General features: G+C 44.7%; 1 protein-coding gene across 1 annotated transcript; it reads right to left on the reverse strand.

The window, feature by feature from the left end:
- Positions 1-11642: 11642 nt before the first annotated feature.
- On the reverse strand, positions 11643-13946 carry mcl1b (MCL1 apoptosis regulator, BCL2 family member b). Its single transcript, XM_037454506.2, has 3 exons — positions 13297-13946; positions 12791-13041; positions 11643-12685 (listed from the first exon to the last, which is right to left on the reverse strand). Exons 1-3 carry the CDS (start codon positions 13781-13783, stop codon positions 12569-12571), a joined length of 855 nt encoding a protein of 284 aa, XP_037310403.1. The 5' UTR covers positions 13784-13946; the 3' UTR covers positions 11643-12568.
- Positions 13947-14279: the final 333 nt, after the last annotated feature.

Genomic DNA, 14279 nt, shown 5'->3' on the forward strand with positions numbered 1-14279 from the left:
ACTTCGTCAGAAGAGATGAAAAAAGGCCAACCGTATGATCACCCAAACCATTGTTCCCAGAGTATCGAGGGCGCTTCGTTTGAGAGACAGATTACGCATTTCAAACAGGCGTTCGATCGCACCAAAAGGCTTCGAGGTTCGACCGCCGAAATCGCCGTCGACTTTCCCAAATTTCAAGTGCGCGGTTGTGCGTGGGCGGAGGAGTGATGTGTTTACTCACATTCAGTCAGGGGCAGGATGCAGTTGTTTGTAACCCACTTCAGATTTGTACTATACACTCACTTCCTGTCTGTTTCATCTTCTTGGTTCTGTGGTTCTCGTACAAACAGAAATGTTTGCGTCTCACTGGAGGTATAAAATGTGTCAACTATTAAATGGAATACAATCAGATCAGCATTCTGCTCTGTGATGATTAATATGTTGATGGTGACATAAACCCGCTTCTTGAAACTGACCCCAGGTCTAACGCCGAGTTTGTTAACCCTGAGATGAGGGAAACTCTGGGTTGTCCGTTTCGGAAATGTTGGAAAAGGAGGTAACTAAACCTCCGGGTCAGTCACTATGGTAACTGAGCCTGTGAACCTCACCTGGTCGGGAGCAGGTTCTCTTTCACAGGCTCCTCCCTCTGACAGCAGCCAGCCAATGACACAGCGCGCTTTCATTTCCTCTTTCATTCATACTCTTGACGATCCTGTTGATGAAGAAGCGGTTTTACTTCGCAGGGTGTTAAATGTCGGGAGAGAATTCTGATCCTCAGATTAGATAGATTGTCAAGATAACGACTTGTTTGAACGGTATCGTTTTTCTTCAGTCCATCAAATATGTACAACACCTCATCTGTCCTCATATCACTAACGTCACCAATCATGGACATGTTCTCACACTAGAGCACACTTTGTGTTTTTTTGCAAATTTAATATTTCCAGCTCAATGATGTATGCCGACCGATTGTTGGCTGTTGCCATGATAAATCGTAGTATTATGGCTCCATTCATGCTGCCTTTATACTGTGGTGGTGCACGCGCACAACTCTGGGTCAACCTACTCCAAGTTGATTGAACCAACTCTAATGAGCTGCTCTGAAACCGAGTTTAGGGTTTGACTCAGAGTTTGTTGAACCTCCTACTTGAAACTGACCCAGAGCAATAAGGTCTGAAGACGGTGTTTAGGGTATCTCACTAAAAAAAAACTCACTTTTTGGGAAGAAAATTTTTAACGGGTGGAAAAATATGCTCCGAAACTGCACACGGACCTTTGAAAATAAACTTCTACCTTCAGAAGAAACAACTGAAATCGGTTTAGGTAAATTAACTACAGTCAGATTCTTTCCTAAAACTGACTGTAATTGCGGTTTGGTTTGGCCTAGAATAGATACGGAAGTGGCGTTAATTAGGTCCGAAAGGTACATGACGAATAGATAAACGTTAACTTCTCGTTTGGCACGCAAAGAAGGAACAACAATCTCCAGAGACAACAACCCGCCTCACACCCTGACATCTTTGTACTTCCTGGTTCGTGATTACGTGGCATACAAAAGAACTTGAAGCGTGCGTGATATTTATGAATGGTCGCTCCTTCACTCCCGTGGGCGGAGCTACGAACGCTGAATGATAACAGCGTGACGATGGACGCGGTGGAAAGGGTTCGGGCACGGCTCCTCTAATCTCCGTTGAACATGCCTCGGAACGAAAGATATTACAAAATAGAGTCAAAAACAGCATCCGGTGGCCATCTTTGTTTGCTTAAAAGACTTGAAACCCGAGACAAACGTGTTTGGTCATTTACGGAAAAAAATAACCAACAAACTGGAGCGAACGCAAACCAGGAAGGTACGAACTGAACTACAAGACCGGTTGAAGGATCAAATGAGTGGGAACTACAACACTTTTCTCTGTGCAACCCATGATTGCATCAAAACTGCAAATGTTTTTTTTTTATTTGATCGACTTACTAGCAGAGGAGACACGTTGGGGGAACATTACGCAATGGCGCAATTAGCAATGTCTCTAAGTCAACCCGATGTGCAGAACAGAATCCGTAAATAGTGATTCTGCGGTCAGCAGTTGGAAGGGGGGGGGGAAGTTCAAACGCACCGCCGGTCGGCGTTGGAGCAGACGCACAAAATGCAAACAACAGCTCATGCACAAACAGACTGGGATCAGATGACACACCGTGTGCACATTTCAGGCTGCGGGACACCGGATAGACACCCAAGTGCTTTTGAGCTGCAATTTTCTTCGTTGTTCAAAGAGCACACACACACACACACCCATTAGACAGGTCAGGTGCTTGTCGTGCGGCCGCTGACATTCAGGTGTTTGTGTGAGCGCCAAGCCACTGCCGAGTCGGGATTTATCTCAGGCCGGTTAACAAAATAAACAGCTATGCAGCAGGACTTGATACGGCCCAAACCTCCATTGTCATGAAATAAATTATGCTGAAGGTCTATGAGAAAAAGGACTCTACTTCTCTTTTGTGTTAGGAGGGTAAACATGGGTTTATGGTGTCAATCACTAGTCACATGCATTATACAGCATGAGGGAGTCATATAGGCCATGAAGCAGGCTAAGGCTGACGTGTCCGTATTTACGTGACTCCAACTCCAAACATCGTTATTTCTCTTTTTTTTAAGCCAAGATGGCAAAATGGTTCAAATCCAGGCTTCAAAACATCAGTTTGAAGTCTCAGGCATACAGATTGTGACTTTATATCTCTGTTGTTACGGTGCGCTTGTGTTCTTCATACAGGAAACGCATCCGGCAGCAACACCCATGTTACTTAAGATTTGTTTTCCCATCCACAGGGACGACAGGAAGGGGAACAGCACATGCTCATGGAAGGCTGAGCTAAACCAAACACTAACCTGAGAAGCATGTTAACTGATCCTGATCCGTCATAATTGCTTTACATCCACTCATTTCTTCAGGAGTTTTATACACTTTGCCCTTTTGATCCAAAAGGGATAAGCTTTCGCTTCATTGAGGAAATACTTTACGTGGCAGGTTTAATTGTTTCCCGTTTATACCATATTTGACCTTGTGGAAGAACCCAAGTCACTTTGCACCTAATGTGCTATAATATTTGAAAGGAATTTAAAATCATTAATCATTAACTCAGTTTTACTATTAAACAACCAATAAAAATATAAACCGCTAATGCTAGTTTCATTGTGAAGGGGAATCAAAGCAGAGGTAACAGCCCTTCATTGTTTACTTGATCAAATCTAAGTTTCCCCAAAGAGAAGTGAGCAGAGCACTATTTTCAGCTGCGCATTGATACGGTTTGTACAGCGTGTGTATTTCCAGCATCGTGATCCTGTGGGCAACGTCTACAACGGTTTGTATGATATCTGTATGAAAGTCACCACACATGCGTCGGTTTCTGACACAAATACACTCTTTTCGATAAACTTCCGTCTTAAAAGGAAACAGCTGCGTTAGAGAAAGATGTTGAAATACTTGAGAAAAACAAAGTGCTCTGGGTCAAATGAACCACTAAAACGGCGTTACTTATTGATCAGCGATAACGACAAATTACAGCGCACTCATTTCCGTCTCTGACTGCAACAGCCCGATGTGGGATTGGCTCCAAGTTAAACAGTGGGAATGGAGCTTCAGGTGCAGTGGGATGAACACCTGGATTTGGCTACAGGTTCATTGTTGCGTTCTTTTTTATGAAAATTCGCATGAAAACGTGAATACTGGCTGTTCATGGACACCGCTTCCTAAACTGCAAACCCTCTAAGCTGGTTTTAAAGCAACTCTGATTGAACTCAGGGGAGGATTTAAAACACTGGATTAAGCCAAAGTAAAACATATCACAAATATTTATGAAAATTCTAAAGAAATCAAGACAAAAGAGAATTAACAGCAGAATTTGACTGGATTATCTTTTTAAAATGAGGCACCTTTTTCTTTTGTCTCTAGAGCAGGGGGGGATGAACACGTTAACCAAACAGCTTTCTTTCTGGTAATATGAGGGCACCAGGCGGGAGCTGGCAGGCCTCTTTGGTTATCAGATGAGCGGTTATTTGGTCTACGCTGTAATCCCCCCCCCCGTATCGTCATCCATGGGGGAGGATGAAAGACGTCAGCCCTGACCCAAATTCACAGAGGCCTTGAGACAAAACAATAGCAAAGCACATAGAAAAGCCCCTAATTGTATAGATTCTTTTACATTTTTTTTAGAAGGCATCTAGGTGTTCTTTGTGGCAGAAGACGAAGGAACCGCACGCCGAAAACAGTCATTTCATCTGCTGAGAAAAACATTGGCCCGAGGCCAGGCAACGCCCGTTATACCGACATGAGGACCTTCTGTGGTTCATCTCATCCACTTCACTAGTGCACTTACCGCTGTTAATGCTCAGCGAGATACTCTAGGTACGAGAAGTTTTCTCATGGAAAGATCCTTGAAGCGGTTTGTGTTCAGCGTCTCAGTCATTTGCCCTAGGATTTATAATTTAATACATAATTCAATTTAATATTTGGTAATGGTAAGAAATCAGAAAAACCACAATCCGAACTAGAAGATGGTTTTATTCTCACTGAATAAAAACGTTTCACATTCTATTAATTTTAATCAAACTGCATGAAGAAATTTAGGCTCAAGATATCGATTCATGCCAGTAATGCTGCATTGTGGGTAGTCAGGCATTGTTTGACAAGGCAGAAGAATGTGTGAAATGAAAAATGTATGTATGTAAAGTATTTAACAACAGTTGTTTCACATCAGCGAGGTTTTTTTTGTAACTTTCTTGAAGAGGAAAACTTTGACAAACGTGAGCAACTGGCACAATTTAAAACAGAAATAAAATCTTCGTGTCAGCCATTGACTACCATGTTCCTTCCGACGTCGATGAGATTTGTTATATAAAAGCTGACAGCTCTGATGCTGGCAATATTATATCGTAATGTTTGAAATCCAGCAAAGACTGACATCGTCCAATTATAGACCGCTTTGTCGTCTTTAATGTCTCTCTTGGGGCGCCAACCACAGAGGAACAAAGCAAGCTTTCTTTGGCCTGCCAGATTATTCTCCCTCTTGGCAACTTGCTGTTTCCTACTGGAGCCACTGATCTCCGTCTGATGGGCCAGAAAGCCAAAAGCAATCCAACACAATTAAAGAATTAGATATAAAGAGTGTAAAGAGATTGAGAGCACAATAACATTGCATGTAAAGGTCTATCAGCAAGGATGTATGCGTGGTGATCCCATAAAATGAAACCACATTGACGTCCGTTCGCAAGTTCAAATCTAAAACAAATTAAGAAAAAAAATTAAACATTTCAGATACAAAAAGTAGCTGCGATCAAACGGATCGCAAATTGTTTCACTGGGAATCTTTGCAGAGGACAATGAGCAAACAGTGTATGAGCTAAAAACAAGTGGTGCCTGATGAGAAAATCCTTTCAGGCCGTACATGTGACAGTGATTAGGTTAACGAGATCAGGTTAATCTTTAGACAAAGTTTGTCCCCTGAAATGTGATGAATGATGCAGCAGAGTAAACATTCAAATCGACCAGACGGCACCGATGAACATTTAAAAGTTAAAAATTCAGTTATGTTTTTAAGACTGATTTGAAAATCCCACCATAAAAGAAATAATGAAAATATCTGGTACAAACTAGTGTGGGTGTCCTGAGGTAAGGCACTGAACGGGCCTCCAAAAGTATGCTCTAAAAAACACAATATTAAAACTTGAAAGTTGTATTTTTAGTAGTAGCGGGACGTGAGTGTTCGTGTAAAGAGTCAATGACATCCGATGCAGGAAGTTCAATGACCAGCAATGACTGCCACAGCACCATGCAGGATGGAACTGTGTGACAACAAACCGCCCTCATGTCTCACGCATGACACCTTGGTGTGATCACGGCTAGGAGTCATGTTTGTGCAGCCTGGAGCACCGCTATCTGCCTTACAACTTTAAAATAACGGTGGTTTTGTGTTGAAGTAGTGACTTTTCAATCCAAGCCTTGGGAGTTGCACAGATTCATTTCCAAAAGGCTGACCAAGTGCTGATCCCAGTTTCGCATGACGGTAGAATGGGGCGGGGGGGGGGGGGTATAATTATCCTGCTGACAATGATCTTCTCTAAGAGTCATCCTCCAGCTGACTCAGAGCTAGACACGGCAACAGAGAGGCCAAAACATGTGATCTCTGGGATGCATGACTTCAAGTTTGCGATGGCAGAAATCGGTCATAGCATTGCTGGCAACCACATGCTTTTCCCAAGGACCACATTCAGAGATGACCATCAGCAGCACGGGGGTTTGTTTTAAAAACACCCGCTGATTGTGTGGAATGTTGGGGGCTTCAGACTTCAACAAACCACCATCAATGCTCAGCCAACAAAGAGGTGTTGGAGGGCGTGACGAGCTGTAACTGACACTGACCATTTGACCCTCTAACCCCCTCCTCTCCCCTGATAGTTTGTCCAGAAATAAGGACATCACACCTTGGAGCAATGAGGTCAAACATGCCCAGACCTGTCACTGGTTCACCCTGAATGAGCCTTAGTCAATGGAAAGAGTGACGATGCTTCTTCAAACACGAAGCAGGAGGCTCCAGCGGCAGTACGTCTCCTGTCAAGGTTCAGGAGTATTAAAGTTAAAGGATAGTAGGTGGCCTTCGCAGAGGTTTGTCCCCCAGTTTCATAGCTCCCCCAACAACCATACCGTCAACGGAAAGAAACAAGGCGAGAGGTCGAAATCAGCATCCCGGTTGCCTGATAAAAATGAGTCTTTTATTGAAGACTAGAGTTAAAGTTAGAGTTCCGAGCGATATGTAACCAACACTCTTCCTTTTCTTCTGTAAATGTGAACTCGAGTCCACAAAGAGTACTTTAACCCTGGCATGTTTTGTCTAGATCACGGGTACAAAAGCTGAATAGCTGAATTTGGGCCAGGCGCTCAGTATTTGAACTAATGTCCTACTTCCTTCCTGTCGATAATAAGCGTTCTGTTGGGAACGCCACTCCCTCCCAGACAGGGCCGCTGGCTTTGTTGCCCAACTGTTCTCTCCTCTGTGAACCAAAACAATGAAAGCCTCCAGTGAGTGGATGTACTCGATGTTCTCGGATAGAGCGCACAGCAACGACATGTGGCTTGGGGGGGGGGACTCCTCAATAATGAAGAAAGGAAACCCAATAACAGCTTCATACCAATTTAAGACACTTCTTGGCGGAGTTGTGGTCCAAATGAATACCCTTCCCCATTTTTTTAAAGCAAGTATTGGGCAGGTGTGATGCAACAGTGATCCAGCGCGTTCTCCTCTCTGGTTGGGTATTTAATAAACTGTTTGTACTTCGGAAGTTCATGGCTGAGGGTTCTTTTGTTAAAGTCCCCAAGGACAATAACCAAGTCCGGGTTGGTCTACTGTTGCGTCGTTGCATCAGCTGCTGTTGGAGTAGGTGCAGATTCCTCCACCCTTCGTCTTGCTGGAGAGCTCCGTGTACGCTCTGAGCAGCCAGAAGCTCGCCATGAAGAAAGGAAAACCAATAACAGCTTCATACGGAGTCCGGTATCAATCCACAAAACGGAGGACGTACAAAAGTCTAGGTCTCTCCTCACCAGCAGCTGGAGTTGGTCCAGTTTGTTGCTCAGTGGTGTGCGAGAACCACACTGCATTGACAGGGTTCATAAAAGGACAACATATATTTTACACATTTTCTGCTGTATATTGGGGGGGAGGGGGATCATTCCCTTAGAAATTGCCTTCGAAGTGTGGACTTTCAACAAGGGCCCAAAATGGCTGATTTGAAAGCGGGACAAAGCCAAACTTGCCTGATAAGCACCTCAGAGTGAACACCAGTACATGCACACTCAGTCTTTTCGCTCGGCCTTTGAAGTAAAAGCCACAGGATTTCCCCGAGCACTTAAGAAATCTCAGACACAAAATTGAGAGAGAACCAACTCTTTTACCCTCTGGAAGCCAAACCTTCACCGACGTTAGCAAAAGGAGACAGGCAGGTCGCCTTAGTCTCTGCAGGTCACCAGGAATAAACAGTCTATTAATACGGTGCTGTGGTCAAGCATCCGAGAATAAAAGCTTCAAGACACGGGATGACTCAGCTCTGACAAGGAGCACCACACATTGCCCAGTGGATTAAACTCAATGTGATAAGTATCCACAACACAAGGTCAGGATTCAGACGGGCGCTGATGAATAAGAGCCCTTTGATAGGACTATTTCAATACTTCTATTTAAAGATACTCTTGCTTCTGTATAACTATATAAAATGCATGCAAATGACAGCCATTGGTACGAGTTTCCTCTAAATTCTTGTCTGCTCGGGAGATTCTGCCAAAAATAAAAGGACCAGATTCATTTGAATGGAAACTAAGCCCAAGTCTCTTTGTGCTCATCGTTATTTTTGACTAATTAAAATAGCCCAAAAGCAACTTAACTGTAATTTGGAGCATTGATATTCTTTGTCATCAAGGGTCTCAACTCAAATGGTAATGTGCATCGGCTCATCGATTCTGCCTCCTGTCAGACAGTCAATAGGCTGCTGGGCTTTGGGCTGATGGACATCAGCAGCACCAGCGACACAGACGGCTTCACAACAAACAGGAAAAGGTCCATTTATAGCTCACCACAGGAATGAGCGCAGGGCTTATGTGCAATTCAAAATTAGACACAAAAGGGTGACTATGTGTCAGTCTGTGTGTGCGCAAGGTTTGTTTTAGAGAGATAGCACAAGCAAAGATTACGCTTTTTGCATTAAGGGCAATCTGCATTTGCATGGTCCCTGCCGGTGATTCCAGAGAAAAGGACGTGCACGTTTGCATCCATCCATGTCGCGCCGAGCCCCAAACAGGATTCCACGCTGCCGAGCCGCGGGACACATTCCGTTTAAATGATTCTATCAGCAGATGAAGCCAAGAGTTAAGTGCACACATACATTCAAAACAGAGCCCTTACATGGACTTGCACGCCTTCGAAAACCATCGATAGCTCTTAGTGATGCTTTTTGACAGTTATGCGTTCACTGACATAACTCCACTAGCATGCTGGGTCATGTTTCAGCTTGTTTGGGACCTGAAAACCTGGCAGAGTGGCACTTATACACCTGAGAGGATACACCTCCACCCCCAGCCTTCCATAATGCTACAATCAACAGGGTAGCTGCCGCATGTTAGCGGAACATTCCCTTTGGACTAAATCCCGGAGCTAAGAGCTAATGTAACCTTGGGTTGCATTGAGTTAATACTATGAGTTTAAAAACTAGAATGTTTTTTTTAGGATTACCAGTGCAACCTTAAGAATGAGTACTTTAAATGTATTAACTTAGTAATGATTAGAATCATGTGGTAATACAAAACTGCTAAAGTTTACTAAAGATTAAAGTACAATAACACTGTACAGTGGCATCTGAGCCCCCCCCCCCCAAAAGAGGCCTCCCCTGAAGCAAGTGTATTTAAGTGTGGGGAATTGGTATTATACATATATTGCACACCTTACTACATGACCTCTTTCTTCCCTCATTTAGCAATAGGTTCCAGAAGTGACAGATACTTTACTCATTGCATGCTGTATTGTGACTTTCAAAACTCTACAAGTTTAGGTCTTATCCAGAAGCATCGCTCAAGTAACATCCAACATGTTGCAGGACTTGGTCTGTATTTTGGAGGGTTTTGATGAGGCCTATAAGCAGTTAAAGTTTATAATGCAACACCTTGCATTTCCCTAGTGCACAGTTTGACTTCCAAACTCCCCCCCCCCCAAAAAATAAAAAAAAAACTTCCGGCATATCTATGCATCTCAGGGTCAGAATTCGGAGTATTCACCGCTTCTTGCAAGTTACTCCGAAGCGAAGGACTCCGGTTAAAGATAAACATGTGCGTCAGCTGACTTCCCAGAAATGAGTTGCTTTTTTTAAAACAAAAGGGGCGGGCTGTTGCTACGGGGAAGTGAACCAATTCTAGAACTGAAAAAAGGCTCTTCCTCAAAGCTCAAGTTACAAACTAAAGCACAGTGGTTTATGTGGAAAGAGAAATGAATCCAGCAGAAAGCAGACATCCCCCCCCTCCTTCAAAAAAAAAAAGTCTGCTAAGTGCTAAACTCATTTAAAGATGGTAAATGCAATATAAGTTGACGCTTAATGCAAACAAACTCCACCTGTCCTGTGACCTGAAACGAGTTTGGCAGCTGGGATAATATAATCAATACTTCCTCCAGTACATGAAAGCTGGGTATGTGTGCAAACAATGGTTTCCAAACCACTCCCTGAGATAGGAATGCATTCCAAGCTTTGGCTTTTAAATTCAATGTGTTTTTAACATTTTCCTGTTGCAGCAAAACAGTCTACTGAGTCCTGTAGCTTTCTCAAAGTAACGTTACTGACAAACAGCCACAAGTGTGTGTTTTTTGCTGTTAAGATTTCCAACTAAACATAGGGTGTAATGACAGGATGAATATGCTTGTAAATGTATTAATGGCATAACAAACCACAAGTTCCATTTTCAGAATGATAAACATTCATGCCGAAAAATAGACGCTGCTTGAAACGGTTGGCAAAAAAAAAAAGAACCGCAATACCCCCTGCAGATGCAATGTGTGCGTTATGGAGCAACAGAAGGGCATTAAAATGATCGCTAGAAGAGAAAATAATTCATGCACACACACTGTTGCTCCAATAAGAAACCAGCGTCAGGTTTTGTTCAAAGACTTGGCGCTTTGCATATTCACCCCAGAGACACCCACCAATTTTCTGCACCCCCCCTCTCCTCCTCCTCACTCCACCCGTGTATGCTGCAAACTGCTCTCTGCTGTTGCCTCAGCCGCTATTCCCAACTGCGGCGCGGTCTTAACAATGGGCCGTGTAGCGGGGTAACCACGGTGGCGGGCTGACATCATTAGGCGCAGCACAGGGTGTGGGGGGGGAGCGCTGTGCATCATCACCATGGAGAGGCTCTACTCCCATTTCCACATTAGACCTCGATGAGTGCCGTGTTTGTCCGGTAACCCGTGACAACGGGGCGAACCGAAACAAACAAGGGCGCAGCCACACTTCATCGCACAGGATTCCCCCTGCTTGAGGTTTGATAGTCCACGCTGTAGTTTAGATGAGAGCAAGTGCAATTATTTTATTTCTAGTTGAAATGGCAGCACACCACACCAGCAGGCAGAAAGGAACTGAAGTGTAAAGCCACATCAGGGATGCAAGAGGATCAAAAGTCCCTGTAATTTTGCACCAGGGAACTACAGAACCAAACCCAAAATACACCCTTAAACCTCATAATCAAATATATCATATTGGCCTGAACATATGTGTAAAGAAAATACACATCTTTACTAAATCTACATCAGTTTAAGTCATAGATTTACAACTTGCCAACGCGCAAAGTAGACTTTTCTGCAATGTTGTGAAGTTTCAAGTCTACGTTGTGCATCAGCTCTCAGCAGAAAACCTGCTACCGTCCAAACACTGCGGATGCAGCAGAGCTCAGGCCGCCAGTCTCATCTCATTTCTAGGAAACAGCAGTCGCTCTGACTCGAGTTGTGGTGTGAAGAGACCTCAAATGCTCTCAAGTGCTGGTGCACAGAAGTTTAACTTTAGAGCGAGGGACTCTTCAGCACAACAAAACCAGTGTGTGTGTGTGTGTGTCATCCTGCCTTCCCAGTAAGACGGTATCAAAATGTCAAGGCATGTAGATTTTATTTTGTCAACCTATACAGATTTGTTAGCTCACAACCATATCTGTGACATTAATCATGTTCCGCTTTCATTCTCTGTAGGACCATAACTTCCCACCCAGACCTCCACCCGGTCAGCTTCGGTACAGATGACCAGCACAATCTGAGTCTTCCTTGACTTCCAGTCCTTGTTCCTTCCAACAGATTCAACCTTTGCAGGCTGCTGTTGAGCCTAAACAGTCCTGCACGTCATTGCGCTTCGTAAAGCGAACGCAACATTTTCATAACAAGGAAGTAGCACTACACCCAGGCGCAAATCCCAACCCCCTCCTTCTCTCTCTCACAGGTTGAAGTGTCCTTACAAAGGATCCAGGGGTTATGCATGGCCTCAATGGAAATCTGCTTCATAAAATGAAAAAAAAAAAACAAACAACAACAACGCAGCTTTCCCCACCTGCTTTGGCCTCAGGCTTACTTACAAAAGAGACAGGGAACTAGGATATAATGAACAAACTGGTAAACATAATGAGGTTAAAATTAAGCAAATCAGGTCAACTGACTTCCCCTTACCGTTTTTTTTAATTTGCATATAAACACATTTTTACATTTATTAGAAAAATAAACTTCTGTCATTTAAATAAACGCTAATTGTTTGCAAGTTGACTTCTGTTGGCCAAAATCCTCCCCTTTCCTTGAAACGGCAAAAGATGGGTTATTATTCGGCAGAAGGTGCATACATATTTTTCAGGTGAGGCTGGAAGGGCGCCAGAGGGAGGAAGGATGAGAAAAGAAAAAAAACACTGCTAATAAGCAGGTTTTTTTGTTGTTTTTAAGTGTCCATCAAAGTCCAATTTCAATGTGGAGGAAAGGTCGTCAGGAGAAGAATCCACCAAAGTGGAAAAAAAAAAGTCTCTCGAGTGTCCAAAGAGGTTCACCTGATCAACAGGGCCAGGGTCGCCCCAATACTAGCGAATCCAGCAACAGCCATGAGCGTGTTCCTCACCGAGGACTCTGGGTCCGCTACTCGAAAGAACTCCACGAAGCCAACCTGGAAACGGAGAAAGTCCACGATAAGATACGGCATTCACAGGTCAGAGCAGAGGGGGGGGGGGTCATGTGGGTCCCGTGATTCAGGCATTAAGTCACAACTCACCCAGGCGTTGTTTTTGATTAGCCAGTCCCGCTGCTCCGACAGCAGGTAGGCCGAGATCTCCCGCCCCACCAGCTCCACGCAGCTGCCCCGGCCTTGCTCCTTCAGGTGTTGACACACCACCGCCCCGAAGGCCACCAGGCTGGCGATGCGGCCCCAGTTCGTGGTTCCGTCCGCGAAGAGGCTCGTGGCGACTTCCCGGACAAACCCGGCGTCGTCCCTTCTGTCGTCCAGTGACAATTTGTTCACCATGCCTACAGAAAAAAATAGACATTAAATAAATACGGTGTGTGCGGGAGGGGGGGGGGGGTGAAAAGATGTCTCGTTGGCACACAGTGTGAGGCTATAAAATGCCCAGATGTAACTAACGTTAGTCATAAATAACGAATTGTGTAAAACGCAGAGTAAAATGGCTCCTACTAGCTAAAGATAGACCATTTAAAAAGGAAACGCAAAGCTAACGGCTACGAGCGGGCCGTGCCTCGCTCCACGCTAACGTCAGCACTCACCATTGAATACGTATCTGTGCTTCTCCAAAACGTCCCCCACCACCCGCTTCATGGTGGCGAGCTCCCTGCTCTGGTTCCATTGGGCTTTCGACTGTCCCGTAAATTCTCTCAGGAAGCGGCCGAGGAGTTCCCTCGTGTCGTTCTCCAGAGCCGCGGCCCCCGCCAGGGAGTCCGGGTGGTCGATTTCTTCGTCGGACTCCGGGGTGCACGGCAGCGAGCCGTTGTCGAGGTCCTCGCTGTCGTCCCGTTGCGTCTTCGACGCGTAGCCGTTCGCCGAGTTCACGCCGAGGTTGCCGGGCCGCTTCGGCGTGTCGTTGGCCCCCGCGTCGGCGTTGCGAGAGTCCTTCGCCGAGCCCATGGCGATCTGCGGCGCGGAGTCACCCGAGCCGAAGCGCATGGGCGCGACTCCATTTTGAGGGAGAATGATGCAGCTCATGACTCCCGTCACGTTAAACGCGGCCTGTTTCGTTCTCGGAATTATATTCATTTGGATTAGCTTGAAGTTACGGTTACTTGAGAGTTGCTGAAATAAAAACGGGGCGATCAGGAAACGCTGCTAGCCAGTGTCCAGAAAGAAAAAAAAAAACGAAGCGAGTCTTTATAGCTTACAGCGTCGACTGAGTCTACATGGCGGAAGTGACTATTCAAGTACTGTGGGGTGTGCGTCAGTGCGTGCGTCAGCGTCTTACGTCACTGACTTCACACGGTTCTTTTCCCTTCAGTTTTAAGGCTGCTTTAAAAAAGACCAATAATGTATTGCAATGACATCAAATGCGAAGAGAATAATGAGAGGTCTCCCGAATTGGGAGGATTTTTATAGCTAAGAATAAAAATGGAAAATAGAAAGACTTTTGGGATTTCCCCATGACTTCAAATATATGCAGATCAAGGAAGAATAACCGGAAACGCTACCCATATTAGACCATAATCAAAATTGATGTCATAAAATGTCCTTTTAGAAATACTTTTCCAAGTGGAATTTT

Source organism: Pungitius pungitius, chromosome 11, assembly GCF_949316345.1.
Source record: "Pungitius pungitius chromosome 11, fPunPun2.1, whole genome shotgun sequence".
NCBI classification, from domain to species: Eukaryota; Metazoa; Chordata; class Actinopteri; order Perciformes; family Gasterosteidae; genus Pungitius; species Pungitius pungitius.